Source organism: Pinus tabuliformis, chromosome 1_2, assembly GCF_031772625.1.
Source record: "Pinus tabuliformis cultivar Carrire ecotype Pingquan chromosome 1_2, CPIR1, whole genome shotgun sequence".
In the NCBI taxonomy this organism is placed as follows: domain Eukaryota; kingdom Viridiplantae; phylum Streptophyta; class Pinopsida; order Pinales; family Pinaceae; genus Pinus; species Pinus tabuliformis.
Window position 1 is genome coordinate 966,158,696 of NC_142298.1, and position 24,519 is coordinate 966,183,214.

Sequence of the window (24,519 nt, forward strand, 5' to 3'; positions counted from 1 at the left end):
GTTTGGTTTTGGGGTTTCTTGCAAACATCTTGGCATGTATATAAAACTGAAAACATGAAGAGTGACACACAAATTTCGAAAGGTATACCTGGGCAATCATCAATGAAAGAAGAGGAGGGAAGATGATGTACTGCTAGGAGAGTAATGAAGATGATAATATAAATAGCAATCAGGTTTATGACATAGTAACCCCATCAAAAAGATTTTCCCCCAAAGCTTTGTAGTTTGGCTTCTTTTTGAGTCATCTTCTTCCACTAGACGAGGTACTCAGTGATGGGTTTGTTCCTGAGATGACACCACAGTTATCAAGAATCGCTTCATGTTGTAGAATCAGCTTGCCATCGTTGTGTGATTCTGAAAGTGCAATCTGCATTGTGGTGTTTTGATTCACCGATTGCTTCTTCTGGTTTTGAGCCGTTTGAAGATTTTCTTTAAATACTTTTACTGTTTCTTGAGTCCCCCAAAGATGAGAATCTATTGCTTGGACATCTGAGTGCACCTGTAACTAAGATGGAATGTTGGGAGGGGTGCTGCATTGTGTAAGTTGAATGGCATACTCACAGTATTGTGTCCCGGGCATTCCCATTGAAATCTATTGAAAGGCTTGGTCATCTTTATCCATGATAGGTTGTATGTATGAAATAACTCTTTCTGGTTCCTGTTGAGCTTCCATAGAATAAACCTTGGCAATGAGTACATTAACGCCTTTCTTGAGAAACTTCTGCATTCTATACCAGAGGATGATTGTAAGTGCTCATATAATAAATCTTTACATATTTATAACAAAATTTGGGGCTCACTGCCTGCTCCTCTCATGTTTCTGGAGTTAACAAAATTGATTAAGGCCCAAGAATCAATTGGTTCTGCCAGTGCCTATTTTTAATGGAATTTTTGGTATAAAATAGATTGAAATTGATACCTATGATTTGTTTTGGAATGGGCAACATTGCTAATAACAGTCTATTTTTCAAATGTTCCTTTTGGTTTGGTCATCTAGCTGTTCAAGCGAAGTTCTTTTCTTTTCATTAATATGGAGATTGTAGCTAAAATTAAATAAAATTTGTTGTGAGTTCTTATTGATAAAAGGAAGCAAGTTTTTATATACTGATTCGTTTATCTTTTCTAATAACAGCCAACTTTTGAAGATGTCTTTCCCATTGAGGCGGCAAGTGTAGAGGAATATCTTCAGCAGGTAAATATCATGGTTTCCATAAAATATGTAACATAGATGAGGGGGAATTTAATTTCAATGAATCAGATAATAGCTAATGTTAATTGTGTTTTGATCTTATTTCTTAATTTGTTTTTTTTCCTCAGAAAGAAATCGTAATTTCATTACATCTTTGAAAAATTTACAAAATTACATTCTTCACATGCTTTCTCAAGCATTTCTGCTAAGTTGCTAACTTCCCTCACTTGAGACATTCCAAAGCTTTCCAAAGCATTTTCTTAATTTGTTACATTTGAGTGTTGACTTAAGTTCTCTCTAGGTTGTTCTGCTGTAATTATGATGCAATGTGAGTTGGGCATCTATCTACCAGGGAGCTTTAGTCTATGCTCCTCTGAAAGTATGATTCTTATTATCTCTTATTTCTTGTTGTTTGTTGTATTGTCTTACAAAATGGTATATGAATGAGGTTCCAGTGCAAAGTAAAGTATCCTGTTTTATGTTTACTATGTCCATAAAATAGATTGTTATCCTGTACTCATATCTGAAGAATTGGGCATGGACCTATCTGACAACTTTTAAGAAATCATAAGGAAAGCGATCCGAATTGAAATTAGAATTGGAGCTTGTGATGCCCATTATAATAGGGTTATAGACATGTTCTCCATTGTCTGTTTAGAACCATGTTGCAGGAAATGCTGGGCAGGAGCCCGTTTCGGGCAAAAAACGAAACAGAAGCTCGGAAACGCGTTTCATGCCGTACTGGCACGTTTCACGAGGCTGAAACGTTGTCCAGGACAGCCTGAAACGCATTTCAAGGCTGTATGGCCACATTTCTGGAAAAAAAATGTTTTTTTTTGCATTTTCTTCTTCCTTTTATTTATTTGCGATTAAAATATTTTGTGGATGTTTCTAGATGGCTCTTGCAAGTTATAAAAAGAGTCTCGCCTCATTCCCTCATGATATATTGAGCAAGTCGTTTCACTTGGAAAGGGTCGATTTTAGCAAGGAGAAAAGAGGAAGAGAACAGTGGATTCAGCTAGGGCGTTTTCACTGTTGAGCATGCTTTTGTATTTTTGACGAGGATTATGATGATGAGGATGAAGATTGAAGACTATTAGTCTTTAGTCTTTACAGTACTTGCAACCTCATAGTCTTTATAGGTTTATTGTACTTGCAGCCTCATATATATATTAAGGGCTAATTTTGGATATATATTTATAATAAACCTCACTTGTCAAGGCTGTTTTTGGATATTGTTGCTTTCATTATGTGATCATTCATGAGTAAATGTGAATGTAAATTTAGAGACTTATGGTTTATGCATTGACATTGGACAATTTAATCATAATGTAATAATGTATTATGTAAATGTTATGATTGCACATAACATTTCTTAAATGCCCTAACATGTGCGCGCGTGTGCCCACACACACACATATATATATCATGTTTCCCTGTTTCCAAAATTTGGAGGTCACGTTTCGTACCCGTATCCTTTTCGGAAACTCGTTTCCCCGTATCATGCAACTTAGGTTTAGAACATGGACTATGGTTTTTTGACATATCTAATTCATCATGTTCCTTTTGGAGCATTTTTGAGGATGTAGTTCACCATGAACATTTCTAAACTCTTAATTCTTTTGTAATGGAGGGAACATATATTTTTGGGCATCTCTTAGGGCAAACTGCAAGATCTTTTTAGTGATGGGGAGAGGGTGACTTGAGGGTCTTATCAACATCTAAAAATTCCTAGCCTCATAAAGAGGCCGATGAATTTGTTATAGATATAATGGAATTGCATTTAATGCATTGCTGCATGAGCATGTATACTTGGGGTTTGGTATGAAAAAATAGAAATTTCCTCAGTTAAGGGATGCTTTAATGTTGATGACACATAACCCATTTGATGTTTTGGACATAATGAAACATACCTTGTGTGTTGAGTCTTGAATAAGATAGGTGAACATATGTGAAAAATCTATCACTGCAACAACTGATTTATTTTTCCTACTTAGTTCACCATAAGTTATTATGAAATTACTTCAACAAACATTAAAATAAATACTGCTGCAGATAGCACACCGTAATACAGAAACAAACATATGCACAAGAATCAACACATTGACACAGTTATTTTGGACTAATGTCCGTGAAAAAATCCAATGTGGGAAAACCAGTGCAGTAAGGGAGGATTTTATTATTCAGCAATTTTCTAGTACAACAGGGTGCCAAACTGGCTTACCCACATATAGACAAATTCTCCAGCACTTCTACTGAACCCGGCGTAGGCCCTACTAACTTTTGCATCAGCCTGAAACCCTCTGCGTCAGTGTGCTGGGGCTCTGCGTAGCCTCTCTGGCCTTTTGCGTCACTCTTGCAGCCTCTACGTGGATGACCCAAGCCTTGTTGGCTCTGCGCAGTCTCTGTGTGGATGACGCAGGCCTTGTTGGCTCTGCGCAGTCTCTGTTGTCTCTGCGTGGCTTCCTCTGGCCCTTGCGTCTGCCTCTTTTGCCTCTGCACTGATCTCTTGTCTCTCTGTTCCGTACTTGCTGCCTCCTGACTGCTCTCTAGACCACTGGTTCAATTTCTTAGCGAACCCTGCTCCAGAAATCGAACTAACTGGTCTCCCTCAGTATGTTATCCAAGTGACCCTCAAGCCTACTCTTATACTTTTCTCGTTGACAAATCAACGGCTGAGATTAAGTCCCTAATCAATGACTAAGATTAGATTTGGCTTGATCCATGTCTTTTGGACCATTCTAACACAGTTTCATATTAATACACATTAATATTTTATTTTCCCTAAGTTTAGACTTATGGACTCCATTAAAAATATTAATTATTTTAATATCTCCCGAATTGTTTAGAATTTGCCCAAACCCTTTCTGGGTATTGGAGATCTCATGTGCCCCAACCTCTCCACCAAATTTCGTGGCTAGAGCACATCTGATGCTACCCCAAATCAACACTCCCTCTTAGCGAGCAATGTGCTCTAATAATACTCCTCACTGAGTATCACCCTGATCATCTGGCATCGGTCCCTGTGTTGATGTTAAGCCTCCCTGCCCAACATCCTCTGCACAGCTACATCCTATATTGTTGCTCATGACTCTGCTACTGCCACTACTGCATCTGTACGACAACTCCCTCTGCATCCGTGCTGTTGCTGGTCCTTTCTCCCAACACTGCATCCGCACTGCAACTCCCTCTGCATCTGTGCTGCTGCTGGTCCTTTCTCCCAACACTACATCTGCACTGCAACTCCCTCTTCATTCGTGTTGCTAACACACTACTTCTGAAAGGGGTTCTTTACCATCCCCATCTTTTCCCTGAAGTAGTCAAATTTTGACTTTCCAAGGGCCTTGGTGAGGATATCTGCCACTTGTTCTCCTGTAGGAGTGTAGCTCAACTGTACAACTCCTCGTTGGACATAGTCTTTGACAAAGTGACACCGGATATCAATATGCTTCGACCTATCATGAAATACTGGATTCTCAGAGAGTTTGATGCAACTCTGATTATCACACATGATCCTGGTCGCCTCCATATTTCTTCTGAATAGGTTCACCAACAGTTTTCTAAGCCATATGGCCTCACACGAAGCTGTGCTTGCTGCCATATATTTTGCCTCAGATGAGCTCAAAACCACAAACTTCTGTTTCTTACTACACCAGGAGGTCATTCCTAATCCAATGTTGAAACAGTACTCAGAAGTACTTTTCCGATCCACTGAACTTCTTGCCCAATCTGCATCAGTAAATCCACTCAACCTGATATCCTTCCTCTTGGTGTATAAGAACCCATGATCAACTGTTCCCTGTAAATACCTGAGAACGTGTTTGGCTGCTGCCCAGTGTGCCCTCTTTGGTTCCACCATGAACTCACTAAGGGTGTTGACAGCGTAGCAAATATCTGGCCTGGTATTGACTAGATACATCAGGGACCCTATGAGCTGTCGGTATAGGGTGGGATCGACATCCTTGTCTTCTAATGCATCAATCTTCTTCCAGTTGGTGATCATTGGCATAGCCATAGGTCTACAGTCTCCCATCCCGAACCTTTTCAGGATCTCTGTAGCATACCTCCCTTGCCCAAGGAAGATATCTCCTTTCTGCTGCCAAACTTCCAACCCTAGGAAATAGTGCATTTGTCCCAGATCCTTCATATCGAACTATGTGGCTAGATTCTTCTTGTAGTCCTGAATGAGTCTGGATGATCCTGTCTGAAAGAGATCATCCACATATAATACTAAGATAAGTGGCTCGTTCTCTACGACCAGATAGTAGAGATTCGAATCCGCGTCACTCTTGACAAACTCCATCTTCTGCAAGTAGCCATCTATTCGACCATACCATGCTCTCGGTGCCTGCTTCAGCCCATGCAAGGCTTTCTTCAGTCTACATACATGAGACTTCTTCTCATGAGTTTCAAAGCCCTCTGGTTGTTCAATGTATACCTCTTCTTTTATTACCCCATTCAGAAATTCCGTCTTGACATCCATCTGATGGATATCTCATCCCATTTGGGCTACAAGAGATGTATACCTAGATACTGGGGTGAAGGTTTCCTCATAGTCAATCCCTTCCTTTTGAGCATACCCCTTAGAGCCACAAACCTGGCCTTGTATTTCTCAACATTGCTTCCGCAACATATTTGATCTTGTAGATCCATCTTGAACCTACCACAGATCTGTCTTGAGGCCTTGACACCACCTCCCAGACATTGTTCACCATTATGGAGTTATACTCCTCCACCATCGCATCTAGCCAGACCTGATGCTGAGCTGCCTCGTTGAAATTGACAGGCTCCCCATCCTAAGCTACTAACGCCTGATACCTGTCTGGCTGTTTTCGCTCCCTCTTACTGTTCCTTGGCTCACCGATGAAGTTCTCTGCATCATGCAAAATCTGACGAAGTTCTCTGCTAGTTCTTCCTTTGCCAGCAGGTGCTTCTGTTCGCTCCTCCTCCTCATCCTGAGAATCTTCCTGACTTGAGGAAGGATTCTTCACTTCCGTTGGTTGAAGAGGCATGACCAATGGATCCTCTTTCGACTGCTCCTCGGAAGGCATTTTGCGAGATCTTCTGAAAGCTCTGTCCTCCATGAACTTTACATCTCGTCGTACTACTACCTTCCTTCTCCTTGGAAGATAGATTCTGTATGCCTTAGCGTTCTTGCTATATCCCACTAGATACCCCTTTTCTGCAGTCTGATCCAGCTTCTTCCTCTTTTCTTCGAGTATGCGACAATATGCTAAACTCCCAAATATCCTGAAATGACTGACTTCAAGCGTCTTCCTAGTGAAGACTTTCTCTGGAGTAATCTTGCCCAATGCCTGATGAGGAGTCCTATTCTGAACGTAGACAATTGTGTTGCATGCTTCTGCCCACAGAAATTTTGGCATATTCTGATCATACAACATGGCCCTAGTTGCTTCTACAATGGTTTTGTTTTTCCTTTCTGCCACCCCATTCTGCTCCAGATTGTAGGGAGCTGTCCACTCTCTTTTGATACCCTCCTTAGCGCAATAATTAGTGAAGTCCTTATCGACATACTCTCCACCATTATCTAAGCGCAAGACTTTTATTTTCTTACCAGTCAGATTCTCCACTAGAGCCTTGAACTCCTTGAATCGATCGAAAACCTCATCCTTGGTTTTCAGAAAATAGATCCAAGTTTTCCTCGAGTGGTCATCAATGAAGGTAAGGAAATACTCGGCACCGCTGAGAGCTTTGATGGACATAGGTCCGTAGATATCTGAGTGTATCAATCCTAGTACACTCTTGGCCCTGTGTTTGCTTCTAAGAAATGCCGCCTTGGCATACTTCCCTAGAGCGCATCCCCTGCATACATCATTTCATTGTGTACTCAGATTCGGAACTCTTGTTACAGTGCTCTTGAGAATTCTCAGAGATCCATGGTGCAAGTGACCCATCCTTATGTGCCATAGTTCGTTCAAGTCCTTGTCCCCATGACTGCCTATTAGTGCCATTGGAGATTCTAGTTGTAATCTATACAACCGATTACTTTTGATCCTGATCTGCACTTTCTTTTTCCAGCTCGGGTGTTTGACGTATACCTTTTCCTTGATGAAGTAGACGTCATAGCCCTTGCCTTGTAGTTGTGACACGGAAAGTAAGTTCATCCCCAATCCTGGTACATGCAACACATTTGTGGCACGGAACCGCTCTCCCGATTCTGTCTGAAAAACTATGGTACCCTTTCCTACTGGAGTACACTTTGCCTTGTTCCCCATGGTGATATGAAAGTTCATCTTCTCTTCTCAATATTCTGAGAAACACTCCCTGATTCCCGTCATATGCCACAAGGCTCCACTGTCTATATACCATACTTCTGATGATGCAACACTAGTCATGCACGCCACTTCTTCTTCCAACCTGGAAGCCAACATAGAGAAATCGAAATTTCTTTCTTGTGCAATCTTCTGAAAATCTGCGTGAGTCCCTTGAGGTAGATGCCTCTGCATCGTGGTCTTGACCCATAACTGATTTTCCCTTTCTGTCTCTGATTACTTATTCTGATACCATGTGAAAAATCTATTACTGCAACAACTGATTTACTTTTCCTACTTATTTCACCATAAGTTATTCATGAAATTACTTCAACAAACATTAAAATAAACACTGCTGTAGATATCACACCGTAATACAGAAACAAACATATGCACAAGAATCAACACATTGACACAGTTATTTTGGACTAATGTCCCCGAAAAAACCCAATGTGGGAAAACCGGTGCAGCAAGGGAGGATTTTATTATTCAACAATTTTCTAGTACAACAGGGTGCCAAACTGGCTTACCCACAGATAGACAAATTCTTATGCACTTCTACTGAACTTGGCGTAGGCCCTACTGACCTATGCGTCAGCCTGAAACCCTTTGCGTCAGCCTGCTGAGGCTCTGCGCAACCTCTCTGGCCTTCTGCGTCACTCCTGCAGCCTTTGCATGGATGATGCAGGCCTTGCTGGCTTTGCACAGTCTCTGCTGTCTCTGCGTGGCTTCCTCTGGGCCCTGCGTCTGCCTCTGCGCTGATCTCCCGTCTCTTTGCTCTGTACTTGCTGCCTCCTGACTGCTCTCCAGGCCACTGGTTCAATTTCTCAACTAACCCCGCTCCAGAAATTGAACTGATTGGTCTCCTTCAGTATGTCATCCAAGTGACCCTCAAGCCTCCTCTTATACTTTTCTCGTTGACAAATCAATGGCCAAGATTAAGTCCCTAATCAATGGCTAAGATTAGATCTGGCTTGAACCATGTTTTTTAGACCATTCTAACACAGTTTCATATTAATACACATTAATATTTTATTTTCCCTACGTTTAGACTTAGGGGCTCCATTAAAAATATTAATTATTTTAATATATCTTGAGCTGTTTAGAATCTGCCCAAATCCTTTCTGGGTATTGGAGATCTCATGTGCCCCAACTCTCCACCAAATTTCGTGGCTAGAGCACATCTGATGCTACCTCAAATCAACAACATAGACCTCCAACCATCCCTTCCTCTGCTGCTGAAAATAACAAATAAAATAGAAAAGTACCATCCCTACGAAAGCGAATTCCTCCTGACACAACTTTAAAACATGGTGAAACATAAAATTTTCACTTTCTATTTTTTTTTTGCATAACAGTCAAGACATGGGCACTGAATTCCAACTAGCATGGGCAAATATTTCTTCATAAAGTCTCTCTTTTGGGAATCCTTGTGTTGCTCGAGTTTGTAGGCAGAGTTTTTCTTTTGTGTGGGCAAGAAATTTAATTTGTTGATTATTTTCTTGTGTGGGTTGCATTTTTTCAAATACAGGTGATCTCTTTTTCTTTTGAAATACGCTTCTGATTTTCTAATTATGGAAGATATACAAAATTGGATGTTACAAAAAAATGGCAGTAGCAAGGTCACCACTACAAAGAATTTAACAGGTAATTCAATATGCTCTCCTAGGCTAGATATAGATTGCTGCTTCATAAAAATTGACAATAAGGAGGTTATTAGAAAAGTTTTATGAAGAGCAAAACTTGTTTGAAAAGAATAGCAGTCATGCTTTTTCTTTTTTGGTTTTCATGTTTGACAGGAATCATTTCTAGCAGATGAAAACAGTTCCCAATTTTCAGTAACTGTTTCCATTTGTTGGAAATTGTTCCACCTCTGCTGGAAACAGATCCATGGACAGTAAACAGTTTTGGTTTTGAAATTGCCAACATTCAAAGATTCTGGTGCAGATCGCCACTTCCCTGAATCTGATCTGAATTGGGAGCAGTAGCACCACCTCCAATAAACAATTCTTGTAACTGTGTATCTAAGGGGTTGTTGTGTAACTCATCACTATTATACTTTGGCATGCTGTGTCATGCCCATATTTGGTGTGTCTGTAGGTAAACCATGTTTTTTCATGGTTTGTGTTCATCACACACACAAGTGTATAATTAAGGAATGGAGTCTTCATTTTTTCCTTTTTTTTCCATGTATTTTTTCTCTTCCCCTGTTTTTGCCAGTGATAATAATAAGCTAATGCTAATAGCTTAAATTTTGTGAGGGTTCCTCTCTAGGAGCAGTAGAGAAAAGTGCTAGATGTAAAAGACATTTTCTAAAAAAGAACTCACATCATTTCAACATTTTTTTGTTTTGACATGAATCCAAAAGTTGCACAGAAATGCTGTATGATGAGTAAATTTGAACCTGCTGCTGAAGGAAAAGTGATCAAAATGATGAGATGCGCTTTATGGTTAAATTTTGGGCAGATAAAAGCACTTTGATTTTTGCTTGATTGCCAGTGTCACCCAAAATTGCCATAGAGAGGCTGAATTCAAACCTGTGTGGAAAGGAAAAATAATCAAAACGTTGAGATCTACCATATGTAAAAATTCCAGGCCAATTGGAGCACTATATGTTGTGTTATGAAAGCTTAGATACTATAATATAAGATATTATTTTAATGCCCAATTAATAACCAAATGGTAGGCCAACGGGACTAGAGAAGTACGGTCATCATTAGGAAGCTGCAGGATTGTGCAAGGCTACTCCAAAAGTACAAATTATGAATGTGCACATGAAAAGTACATGAAGGAGCATGATCATGTAATGTCAGAGGCAGGGGGTGTGGGAGAGAGAGAGAGGAGGGCCTAGATATAACCAATGTTTTTAAAACCGGAACCGGTGACCGGACCGGTCCACCTAATGAACCGGTTTACCGACCGGAACCGGTCTAACCGGGACTGGTTTGGTCTAAACGAACCGGTTTAAAAAAAATATATTAAATAATTAATTTTTAATGAAACAAAACTATTTTTAAGATGTAAAACCATGATTCCAAGCCAATAGAGACAAAATATGCAAAATTTGCTCATTTATATACCATGTAAAGGTGAATATATCAAAATGGCACCGAGTGCAATACATAACATCGACAAAATAGCAAAATACATAAGAAATGAGGCTCTAAATGGCCTATAAAGTCCAAAAACAATGTTGCAAGCTATGAGGCCATTGGTCTACTACAAGTCTACAGTGTACACATGATCAATCATCAAGTTCATCACCACTAATAGACACAGGATCATCATCAGGAGCTACATAGACATCATCTGGTTCAGAGTCTGAGGATGCCTCAGCCTGATCTACAACCTCAGTGTCAATGCCACCAATGACAATAGAAGTGGACCTAATGGAAGCACAAGTTTGTCGACCTGCATGACTAGTGCCTTCCATTGGTTCTTTGCCTTTCCTTGATGCCGCTACTGATCCTGGTTCTGATGCCACCACATAATCTGCTTCATCCCCCGCTAAAGCCATGTCGATATCAAAATCAGTGTCAAACACAGATTCTTCAGTCTCCTCCACCCATTCTGATGTTGGATCAATATCGTCTAACACAATGGGATCTACATTGGGAGTTTTGCTCATCATTTGGAGCTCTGATTGCATTTATTGTTTACCCCCAAACCATGAAATCCTGAAAACCATTAAGTCTGCTGAATTTTGAGTGAAATCTAAAATTCTAGTTTCTCCATATGAAATCCAATGAGGTCGAAACCACTCTTAAACATCCTGAGTCATTTCATGGTAATGTTAAAAATTTAAGTAAAAGGATGAAAATGAAAATTAAAGGAAATGTCACTTTTACTTTAAGAATTTAACATTACCATTTATTGCCAACATTGTTAGGGTTGAAACACCCTTAGTTTCCCCCCAAAAACCCTAAAACACAGTCAGAAATATGCTTTTTTAACTTTACAGTGGGCGTGCCTAAAACCGGCCGGTTTAGGACAAAACCGGCCGGTTCCGTCCTAAACCGGCTGGTTTTCACCGTTTAGGGCAAAAAATTGGAGAAATGGGCATTCAAACCGGGTTTTTTGGCCGGTTTAGATCGGCTGGCTTGCTAACCGGCCGGTTAGACCGGTAACCGGTTTTTAAAAACGGTTTTTAAAGCATTGGATATAACAGCGAGCCCTAGCTCAATTTCGGTGTTATTAATGAAAATACAAGGACAGGCAGAGGGATGAGAACGGGCATCCCTGTTACCATCAATCATTGAAAAGCTATTGATGAGAAACTTGATGATGTTATCTGAATCTATGTCACAAGATTTGTCGAACTTTAACCTTGAGGTTTGAATTTTGGCGAACCTTAATTTTTTTTTGAGGTTTGGCGAACTTCATCGAACCTCATAGCCATTGACCAAGTCCATAGATCAAAACTCATAACTTCATGTCACAACTCAAACTTGTAATTTATCCTTGCCGTTTCCTTGTCTGTGATAACATTTTTTTATGTTTACTTATGTTGATTTCTTACTATTTTATCCTAGAATTAATTTTAAATTAGTATATGTGTGTATATATATATAGACGAACCTAACGGCGAACCTCATTTGAACCTCGTCAAAAAATTCAAACTCAAACCGAACCTAATCTTGCCGAACCAGAATTCGAACCCCAACCATGTGACATTGATCTGAAGGTTCCCCAATCTCTGATCTGCTGCCAATCTTCTTCTGCAATGACAAGCATCTTATCTGAAGATAGAAAAATATCAAAAGTAGGATAGATGGAACAAGATTGGACAACAACAATTTTAATTTGTATTTATTTTGTGGAACATTGGGACTTGAAGGCATTTGGAGTAGGGTAGAAAATGTTGTTGTATACTTTTTTCTTCCAATGAAAGCTTGGTGTCTGCAAAATTGAACCTATCACCCCTCTTTTTGCATGAGGTTGCATGAGGTTACACTTGATATTTTCATCACATATCCGGGGCTTGCAGGGTCATGGAGCTTTGAATGGACTATTGGTTGTAATTTCATTTGATGAAGTTATTAGTGATATATTGATGATGTTTATACTTTTTTCACCTTGGTGATTGCTTTATCTTCATGCTAATAGACTTTGTTATTAAGCGCCCCACCTTTTTGATCACGAGGATAAAGCTGTTGTTAAAATATGTTGATTTGTGAGCAACACCCTACCACTTTTTGGCCAAGTTGACATTGTATTTCTTCTTCATTTGGTTGAATTCATGATGGTGTAGAATGCTTGGTTCTTTCCACTTGCTTTTGCTTTATTTCACATTCATTTAGGGTGATTTGACATGGTCTACCATGATTAGAGCCTTGGTATAAAAATACCTTAGCTTATATGGCTTAATTTATCACTTGAATTACTCTTTGATGAGGTAGAACGTGGAACTATGTGGAGCGCTCACATTCATTGGTACATATGTGGAGGCATATACACAAATGTCATCATTTTATGGTTTGGATGATGAGGTTGTTTCCCCTTTTTAATGAATTGGCATACCATTTGTATGTTTGGGCATATGCTTGATGGTGATAGATGGCTTGTTTGATTCTTTTCTTGATGGGCTTATCAACTTCCACACTTTTTGATGAAGTTTGTGATCTAGGTGGATATTGGTGGCCGCCTACCAAGTCCACTTGGACCCCCACCATTGTTTGTTTCAACTTTTCAGTTTCCTTAATTGTAGCACAGTTTACTAGTTTTAGCAGTTTTTCGGGTCCTGAACTTTTGGTGCCGTTTTGAGGCCTTAAACGACGTTATTTGGGAAAACTGGGAGCAACATGGGTCCATGGACCGATGTTGCTTTTCCCAAAATTGTAGTTCTCGTATAGATCTTTCTAACGAGATACTGCGCGCGTTAAACAAAGATCGTATGCCAAAGTTACAATCCCAGGAAGTTGATGTACCAATTTACCCAAATGGGGCCCACAGTTTGGGGTTTCATATTCTAGGGTTAGGTTTTTGGATGTTTAAGGTTTTCCATTGTTTCTCAACAATAAATAGGCCTTCGAGCCTCATTGTAACACAGTTCAGAGGCATGTAGCCGTCACATCTCTTCTTAGAGATAAGCTACCATTGCCCTAGCTGGTTTATTTCCATTGCTATTTGTAAGCATATTTCAGTATTTTACATTAATGAAATGAAGTATTATTTCCGCTACATCTCTGTTTATCTCTGTAATTTGTTGCATTCCTATTTAAATCCGGATTAGTTTGAGTGAAGCGCTCTAGGGTTTTGAGGTTGACCTGGCATGGGTATTGCACTTGTGTATCTTCTACTCATGATCTCTGAGGAGCACTCCAGTTATCCCGTGCTTGGCAAACATCTTGGTGATGTTACTCCTGGAGATTGAACTTGGCGAGTTGTTTGAGAGGTTGACTTGGTCTTGTATAAATTCCTTGAAACACTGCAATTGCTATGATGAAAAATTTGAAACTGATTTCTTTGCACCAAGACACAAAGTTTCTCTACGATAGATAAGCAATGGAATAAAAGAAACACAAAGATAAAGAACATAGTCACACAATAACACAATATTTTCTACGGAACACAACTGGGAAAACCCAAACCTTGCTGTAGATTTTATTGACAAAAATTTAGCAAATAGATCTATTTACAATGCAAACTATTTCAATAGAAAATATACTTGTTCTCACTACTAATACTTGGCTGAAACTCCCTGCAAAAAAATCCTGATCCAACTCCTCTTTCCTTGCGCAATCCAAGCCCTATTTCCTAGCGCAAAATGGGCTCCCATTGTTTAGGAATTTCTCCTAATTCCTAGCGCAAATCCCACAAGGAAATTTTCTCCCTCTCAAACTCATATAGGCTTCTCCTTACACGCTCTCCTAGCAAGAAGCCCTTTCGCACACAAACTCGTGCTCAATAATAATTGACAAAGGTGTCGTCGTCCTCCTTTTATGCAATTCAATCATGCTATAACTGACAAATACAATTTTAGAACCACAAGTTGAGTTCGACTTGTTAACTAAGTCAACTCCTAGTTCAACACGTTCTTGCTTCAATCAAGACTGAAGCTCATCAACTCGTCTTTTTCTAAATATGAACTTGCACTTGGATAGCCACATAACTGAGCCTCCATATTTGCGCATGAACAAACTAACTCATCCACTTCATGAACTCGTACTTGACAAAAGGAAAACAAATCAAAGTCTTTCTTGACTAAGTCACAAGTCAAGAATACCTTCGTTACTATTTTCAACACTTGCTCCTAGTGAGGAAGGGATTTTGTACAATTCTCGCCGCAAGTAGGACGAGTTTTCTGGGCTGAATTGCAGATCGAAATTTCAGGGTTCTGTTGCAGGTTTGACTAGTGTTGACCAAGGGCTTGTTGACCAAGTTTTACTGCGTGTTTGGGGTCAAAAGTTTGATCTTTTTAGGCCGCATTTTTGGGCACAAAAATCGAGGAAATCTGGGTAGTTTGGTTAGTGTTGACTTCAGAGTTGACTGTAGTTTGAATGCAGGAAATTACAACAATTTTTCTCTCTCCTTTGACCTCCTGATCAGGTCGAGTTTGACTAGGGAAGACCGAGCTACTTTGAGGATGATTTGTTGTTGTTTTGACCGTTGTTGACTTTCTGGTTAGGGCTGAAGTTTGACTGTAGTTGATTGCAGAATTGACAGGGTTTTTTTGACTTTGAATTGGGCAAGTCAATTTGACTTTTGTACTCTCTCTCCCTCCCGAACTTTTGGTTTAATAATAAGAAGAATTGATCAAAGGGTTTTCCCCACATTGGGGTTTTTCCGTGGCATCTGCGAAATTTGGTGTCTTCTTGTCTTGGTTTGTCTTTTGCATTTTGTTTCATGTTCTATCTACCTTTACTGTCAATGTGAGTAATGGTTAAAGTGATTGCCACTGGAAATGGTTAATGTGATTTGCTACTGGAACCTGTAACTCTGCCCCATTGGAAGAATTCAACCCTAGGAGTTTTTACGCACTGGAAATTAGGCTCTAAAGAAATTGGGCTTGAGATTTTTGGCCCACCCCTCATTTGCAACTCGACCTTGCATCTTCTCCTTGAACAACCTTTACACCTCAGAAAATTCGACCCTGGCAAATTGTCCTCTCCAAAAATTCGACCTCCTCACTTCAGTGATTCGACCCTGCAATCTCCAACAATTTAGTCACCTGGAAATGCTCTCAAATCCAAATTTCGGAGCCTTCCTTGGTTTTTCCCCTTGATGGTTGGAAACACTCGAGCTCATTCCATGAGCTCTTTTCAAGTCTTTACACCCTTTTTGCTTGATGGACCACCGATCGTCTTTTGGCATGCTCATTGCTATGTCATGCTTGCGATCTTGTTCTGGTCGTTTCGAAGGTTTGTCTTTGTGTGCATGAGCTGTTTTTTCCCTGTGAACATCAGTCACACTCACACACAGAGTTGTAAACATTATCGCGCAAGTGTTGTCACGGTCGTTTGAAGATCTATCTCAAGTTTCGTACTTGTTGCTCTTAACCTTTAAGTCGGTCTCACTGAACACATGTCTTGTTGGTTTGAGGTGTCTTGTCGTCGAGTCATGCTAATTGTGTGATCACAATTTCATGTATGCAGAAGTCCTGTTGTTCTCACACTTAGCCATTTTTCTTGAAATTCTGTCAACCGGATAACCCTCCTTCAATCGGACCTTGATTGAGATACACTGCGCAGTCTCAGCTCTCAGTGACCCTGCTCTGCTGCCCAGAATTGCGCAGAGCTTGAGGCTGTCTTTCGGGGCAACCTGCATTGCGTGATCTTGGAAGTGAGCAAGCCAACTGTCTCCCAGAATTGCGTAGAAGTTCACCCCAAGTCTGATCCAATCTCCGCTTCCCACAAGATCACTCATCAAGCCTCCCTCTGGCCTATCGGAAAACCTGCACTGCACTGTGACTCGGGGCTGCAATGCTCCCCAAAACTGCGTAGAAGTTGCCCAACTACCTGCCCTACACTGTCTATAGAAATTGCGCAATCATATGAATTAAGCCTCTGTTTTTTCCCTGTGAACATCAATCACACTCACACACAGAGTTGTAAACATTATCGCGCAAGTGTTGTCACGGTCGTTCGAAGATCTATCTCAAGTGTCGTACTTGTTGCTCTTAACCTTTAAGTCGGTCTCACTGAACACATGTCTTGTTGGTTTGAGGTGTCTTGTCGTCGAGTCATGCTAATTGTGTGATCACAATTTCATGTATGCACAAGTCCTGTTGTTCTCACACTTAGCCATTTTTCTTGAAATTCTGTCAACCGGATAACCCTCCTTCAATCGGACCTTGATTGAGCTACACTGCGCAGTCTCAGCTCTCAGTGACCCTGCTCTGCTGCCCAGAATTGTGCAGAGCTTGAGGCTGTCTTTCGGGGCAACCTGCATTGCGTGATCTTGGAAGTGAGCAAGCCAACTGTTTCCCAGAATTGCGTAGAAGTTCACCCCAAGTCTGATCCAATCTCCGCTTCCCACAAGATCACTCATCAAGCCTCCCTCTGGCCTATCGGAAAACTTGTACTGCACTGTGACTCGGGGCTGCAATGCTCCCCAAAACTGCGTAGAAGTTGCCCAACTACCCGCCCTGCACTGTCTATAGAAATTGCGCAATCATATGAATTAAGCCTCTGTTGCCTGTCATTGCACTGTTCCAAGGAATTGCGTAGATTTGACTGGAAGGTCACTTGTTGGTTTGCCCTGCTCGCCTTCTGAGAATTGCGCAAATTTGGCTGGTAGACCCCCTGCTGGCTTGCCCTTCTCTCCCTATGAAAATTGCGCAGTTTTGACTGGCAATCTCCTTGTTGACCTGCTCTGCACTTATCCTAGATATTGCGTAACAATTCACTGTCCGACACAGTAATGCGCAGTTATGACCAACAATTCCCCATAGCCCGATCCAACTTGCTTTGAGAACTGCACAGAAATGTCTGCTAGTGCCTCCTGTTTCCTGCTCTATCTTCCTTGGAGAACTGCATAGATTCCTAGCTGGACCCTTAGATGACCTGCCCAGTCCTCATCCTGAAAACTGCGCAAAATTGCCCAAAAGTTCCTCCCGACACCCTGCCTTGTTTTCCTCCTCGGAGACTGCGCAGTTTTGCCCAGCTGTTTTCTCCCTTGCAGCTGTCACTGCTGTCCCAGATTGCGCAAATCTGCCTCCCAGTGACATCTGCACAATTTTTCCCGACAGTGCTCTGGAGCCTTTCATCATGGCTTGCGCTGTGCTCTGCGTAGTTTCAATGTGTTGTCCTCTCTTCCGGTCACCTGAACCCGAAACGGAAAACAATGCATCATGTTAGACTAGGAGATTTTTGGATTTGATGTCGTCTAGTAGCTAGATAGTGCCTCTGGATTGTGAAAGTCTCAATAACCCTCCATTTCGCCCAGGCCCAACCATACATAAGAGTAGGATAGCCAGTTCGATCAATCCATCAATTAATCAATGGTACGACTCGATCTCCAACCAACCTATTATAAATCTATCAGAGATTTCATAGAGTGACTTGGTGCCCTAACTTGTCTTGACACGTGTGATCCTCAATTCACTTCGATATGTCCATCTTTGGAACATAAAAATATTGTATACAATGGGATATTCAAAAATGGCTCTATCCCTCCTTGAAGACTAACTACCCTGGTTTCCTTAGTCCGCTGGGGTGTGAGAATATATACATCAATCTGCTGTTACATCTGTTACATTAACTTGTCCTTCTTCGACACATCAACTTGTCTTTCCACTTGGCGAAACCAAGTGACTGGCTTCTTCAAATGATTTGCTATCAAACACAATGTGACGCAGCACTTCCTAGTAACACTGAGTGATTGCAGGAACATGTACATTGATGAAACATGGCACGGCGACGAACGAGATGAAGAAGGAGCACATGTTAGAAGACTTGCTCATAGTTGAACAAACGTACGAAGCACATCGAGCAACAAGCAGAATGGACACATACACGTGCACCATCAAGCAAAGACCAAGACCATCAAAGACCCTGCGCACTTTGCCATGCGGAGGTGAAGACATAATACACCGAGAGCACACCCATCACTCAGCAGCATAGTAGCTCGACACAGACACCACAGTCAACCAGTACATGTCAACAGTGTCATTTTGAGTTGTGTTATGAGTTGCCTCGACCACATCACTACAATGGGCCATACTTGTTGTAATAAAATGTAATGTAATGTGAAAGTCCAAGAGACGCACATATGAAGTTGAAGAGTCACGTCAGTTGAAAAGTCATAAGAAGTCAAACAGTCATGAGGGAAGTCGAAGAGTCACAAGGGTCAGTTATTCCCCTTGGCTATATATACCCCCTCATTGTATGAGCAAAAGACTTTTCACCTTGGCTCCTCCCACATAGCCTTGAGAGTCTGTAGTCTATTCTTTGAGGAGCGAGGAGTGGCTCCAATGTCCCACTACTGGGGCTAGTGATGTATGGTGTACAAATGTGTCTTGGAACTTTTGCTTAATTCAGAAGCCTGTCTCAAGCCAACACGTTTTCACGCATGTTTTGTATCCGTTTGTAAGACTATTCTTTAAACGTTTGTAATGCATGTTTGCTTAACCTGTACTAAGATAGTTGAACTACTTCGGTTATTTTAGTACTTACATTGTTGAAGATGTGTTGTATTGTTTATCACTGTTGTCTCGTCCGTGTGGACTACTCTGTTGGACATTAGACAAACCATCCTTGTGTTTTCTTTATTTTAATGACCGCCACCCTCGTGTGGACTACTTCGTTGGACAGTGTAGATGTTTCCCTTGAACTTTGGTTTTCACAACTGTCGCATCCGCTATGGACTATTCCGCTGGATGCTGGACATACCCTTGTTGTTTTTCCGCGTGTCTCTCCCTGGGTGGTACTACTACCTCTCATCTAGAGGCTCACTTTTACCCTCTCCCTTACAGTAAGAGAACCCAGACACAAAGTTACATTACGCACTCACTAGGGATACTCACCTCGCGTTCTTGAAGTTACAAGCATAAAGCTCTCATGTGGTGAACAACAAGAGCTAAGGCAAATCTCTAAGATAATGGCAATCGGGCCTTCGTACCGGATGGGACTCCTACACCAAACAGTGTGAGGTCTAGTTGAGACTTCATATCGGGGAGATCCCCTGAATGTGGGCGGGTCCAACACTGTCAACACCTTCCCAGCGATAGGAAGGTCTCAGACTTTCCCAAGGGAAAAATCTTCATCGAAAGTGACATCATGACTTATTTCCACTTCTCTTTGACTAGGCACATAGATTCAATATGCCTTTGAAGTCTCACTTTAGCCCACAAAAGTTCCCTTCTTTCCAGATACATCTAGCTTGTTTCTTTTCTCTTTTGACACATGAAAACATACGGGACAACCTAGTGAAAACTTCTTTAGGGGTTTTGAAATCCAATGCTTGATGTAGGCATCTATTTTGAACATATACGGAGGTGTTGGTAGCTTCTCCCCATAAAAACTTCGGTAGGCCTTGGTCATGAAGCATAGTATGGGTAGCTTCTATGATTGTTCTATTCTTCCTTTCGGCAAATCCATTTTGCTCAGGAGAATATGTAATAGTGGTCTCCCTCTTAATACCAGCTTCTCTACAATAGTCATTGAATTCATTTGACTCATATTCGGTTCCATTATCGGTCCTCAATATTTTGATCTTCTTCCCTGTTTGATTTTCGACTAAGGCTTTGAGAGAGTGGAACTATTTGAACACTTCGTCGTTCTTCTTCAAGAAATAGATCCACATTTTGCAAGAGAAATCATCCACAAAAATTACATAGTACAAGTGTCCTCCTAAAGATGTTACGGGCAACATACCTGATAGATCAAAATGGACCAATTGAAGAATATTGGTAGTTTGATTTTCACTTGAAGGGAATGGTCCCCTTGTATGTTTTTTGTCTGCATAACCCTAACAAACTCCTTCACGATCTATGTTGAATTCGGGCATACCTGTGATCATCTTCCTTACATCAGGTAAGGCTTTGTAAAGAAGGTGAGCAAATCTTTGGTGCCATAATTCAGATTGAAGATAAGTATCGCAAGTCATAACTCCCATATGACTTCCTCCAACTTGATAAAGACCTTCAACCCTAAATCCAAGTCTAAATGCATTTTTCGGGTTCCTTTGCCAAACACGTACCTTCCCATCAACGAATGTCACCTTGAAACCTTTATCTATCATCGCAGAAATAGAGACCAGATTCTTTTTTAGATCAGGTACATACAATACTTCTTGCAAATGAAGGGTTTGACCTGGATTTAACTGAAGAATGGCAGTCCCAATTCCTTTCATGGGATAAGCGGCATTATCCCCAAGTATGATCTCCATAGTTGTCTTCTTTTCAACTAAGTTTGAGAGGGCCTCCTTGTACCCAGTGAAGTACCTTAAGGCACCACCATGAATCAACCAATCATGCAATGTATTCGGAGGAGAGTCACTGGTGAGGGAAGAAATAAAATTCTTTTTGCTTATCTGCAACATTAGTTTCCTCATACCTGTAGTTTCTTGATCTTTTGGGAGGACGACCATTTGCTTATCGAGCAAAATCTCTCCACTTGAGAGGAAAACCCACAAGAATTCTTTTGTTCTTACAAAATTTCAATTGATGAATTCCAAGACCTATGACCCTTTAACAAGACCCCCTGAAGACCAAGTCTATGCCTCTCCTTGATGAAATTTTCTTTCACAAAGTCAACTTTAGTCAAACTCACTTTTAGTAGTTGCAACTTCTCCTTCGACTTCTTTTTCCGCCCTGCAATTTCTGACATATAGTTACTGCAGAAACCCTAGTTTCTACATGTGTGGGAGAAAGACAAATATTTTACCCTTCTCTCTTCTTCGCTTGGACAAAGGCTTTTTCTTTTGCAACTCAACTTGCAAGATGGCTTGTCTTTCACTTGTTTTTGGCCTCCTTAAGTGATTGCAATAATTCTGCTTCTGCTGCGACAAATGATACCCAAACTTCTTCTCACGAGTGGGGAATTTCAACCCTAAAACAAACTTCATGCTTTAAATTCTTCCTTCTTGAACTTTTCTCTTCCTTTGCTAGCTTTTAGGTCACCCCTTACTGCTTTTATTGAACTTTATGTTACTTGAATGGATGCCTCATTGAATGAGTCCGAGTGCTCGTATATACAGGCTTCCTTGCATCCTCAATAAGGCCGACTTGTCCTTCTAGATATGCTGACTTGCTCTTTTGAAGGCCGACTTGTTGTTTGCACCATGACAAGGTCTTGGAGGGTCTTTAACGATTTTCCTTTACAATATGTAACATGCCAAAATGGGTCTTCAATATATGACAATGATTCAATTGACTTAGAAGCACTTGATGGGTGCTTGAACTAAAAATAAATTTCCCTTGAGCATGAAACCCATGCCTCAAAAACAACAATAATAAATTTATTTTTCTCTTTTCATTAGATACATAAAATCATGAGTACATATGCCATTATGAATACCAAACCTAGTTACATATTTCAACACTCCCTCTTAACTAGGGAGGTATTCATAATCCATACAATGTACTTGGACATTCTCAATCTGAAGAATTCTCATAAGAAGAGTCAGATTGGTAAGCCTATTTCTTTGCATCATACCCATCAACATTGTCACATAGCAAGGCCTTGAATAGCAAGTCTATCTCTCCACAAGATCAGAGCACAATGCTGGTGAGACTAATGACTGACAGATGCCATCATATTTGTGTCTCAAGGCACATACCCAACCCGAGCATTCATAGGGTATGTCCTGTTAGGACAATTCCTATCTTGTAATAAAACACCCTCAAGGAATTTCCTCTTTAACTACTCTTATCTTGGATGCCCTACCTCATCGTCAAAGAGTATCAGATGCCAGATGCTTACCCAATCGTCCATTCTTTTTTCACGAAGTGAAGACAAGAATGATGTTTCTATCTCTCCTCATGGTCTTCATTAAGACTCACGGATGTTAGTCTTGGTCTAGTGCATGACACATGAAGTAGAGAACCATATATGTCACTCCCTCTTAACCAGGGAGGACCAACTCATTCCTATAAAAGGAATATACCCAAGCTCACTCTTAACCAGTGTTGCGAACATTGCGATTTTTAAACCTTGCCGATAAAATCTCCCGATTTTTAAGGTGTGTGTGTGTTTTTTAATTTATTTCGAAAAGATCGTGATTCGATAAGAAAAAATTGTGTGACTTTGAGACAACGCGTTTTAAAAGCGAATTCATGGTTTTTATTTGTCATTTTTAGCAGACAATGGACTTGTTTGAGAGCTGAGGAGGAGAGGAAGGCGACTACTAGGGCAGAGGAGGAGAAAAACGGAAGATTTTAGCATCCCAAGCAAGAGAAATTCGTGTTTGGACCAAATTTCTTCGGCAAACCGTGGTTTCCAGGTATGGGCACCGAATTTGGCCATTTTTTAAAGGTTTTTTTCTTGTTTTTTCTTGGGTTTCTATAACCCATTGATTATCAATGATTTTTGAGTGGATTTGATTGTGTTTTTTTTTTTTTTTTTCATTTTTGTTGCATAGAGTGGAGAGGGTTCATTTTGGTCAAAAATGCAAAAACTTGATTGTTAGATTTATTAGTTTAATTTTTTCTTGTGCTCTATTTTTTTTGCATCATTTTTGATTGGGTTTGAATGTGCATTTTTTCTATTATTGGTTGATTGAGTTGAGGTTTTTTTTGTTGTTGTCAAAAATTCAATGTGTTGTGTCATGTATATAATTTTTTTAACTTGCAATTCTTCTTGTGCCATATGTTCAAGTTTCAAGTTTCAACTTCAAACTTCATCTTACATTAAAATCAAGAGTTCAACCAAGTTACGAACATGCCAAGGAAATTGGACCCTCTGTGGTAATTTGGTGAACCTAATGGAGGGTTTGGTAGATCAAACTTGTCTTGCAAGTTGTGTGGGCATTATATGACAGGGGGGTTTATAGATTGAAGTATCACTTTGCAAAAATCCCTAGAGATGAGGTAGAGCCTTGCACCAAGACAAATTCGGAAATCATTTGAAGAGCCCTCAGATCATTGGAAGAATTAGAGCAAGCCAAATTGTCCAAGTCATATTTGAGGAATCAACTAGCAGGGGGAGTGTTAGGAGGTGAATATGAAAGTGACACTGGTTCTACTTTAGCATCAATGTCTTCAACCAACCCTGTAGCTATCTCATCATATTTTGTTCCTAGAACTACGATTGGTTCACAACCATCTATCTCTTCAATTCCTAAAAAAAAGGAGAAAGAAGAAGCTGACAAGTTGATGGGAAAGTTTCTCCTTTAGAGTGATATTCCTTTCAGTGTTGCAAGAAATAATCCATTTTTCCAGCCTGATGTTGATGCTATTGCAATTGTTGGCCCATGGTACAAAATCCCTTTTTATGATGACTTTAGAGGCTGCATTCTTCAAGATGAAAAGGTTGACTGCATCAAAAGATTGGAGGAGTTTAGGGCATCATAGGCACACACAGGATGTCAGATTGAAGTTTTCCCGATTTTAACTGATTTATTCCCGATTTTATGATTTTTTTTTTCCGATTTTTTCCCCTCGACCGCGATGTTCACAACACTGCTCTTAACTAGAGACTTGTTTAATAGTAGCTCTTTGGCAGAGATCATGGTACTATTAGCTGCTAGTAGAGCTCCTCCTTTCGATGTCATGAAATTCATCTTCTTCATTATGGAGCCTTAATCTTCTAGTTCTTCGTAGGGCATCAACCATCCATCACTTTCCTTCATCGACCCATAGGATTGAACCAATCGCCATGTCATCCTTATTTTCATAAGAAAGTGATCTTCCAATCCACATTTGACTTGTCTTCATACAACTATCTCTTTCAAGTCATGTTTCCTTTAGGATCTTCAATCCAACCACATGAGTGCTAGTTGTAGGTGACATTTACAACCCTCTTTCGGTAGCCCTGTATCAACACATCCGAATGTTGTTCAAAAATAAAAGATGAACATAAAATCAAAGTGACCTTTTGTGATGACCTTTCATCATGATGTTTGCTTCTTGCAACATCAACATCCTACACTCATAAATTTATCTCCAAGGTTTTCAAT

At 40.4% G+C, this 24,519-nt stretch overlaps 1 protein-coding gene across 1 annotated transcript in view; it reads left to right on the top strand.

Moving 5' to 3' along the window:
- The window catches only part of LOC149209197 (nuclear pore complex protein NUP93A-like), a 271,345-nt gene that overhangs the window by 38,640 nt on the left and 208,186 nt on the right, over positions 1–24,519 (top strand). Inside the window, exon 4 of the mRNA XM_089396303.1 lies at positions 1,133–1,192. Coding sequence (XP_089252429.1) covers positions 1,133–1,192 — 60 coding nt within the window. The remainder of the gene's footprint in view (positions 1–1,132; positions 1,193–24,519) is intronic.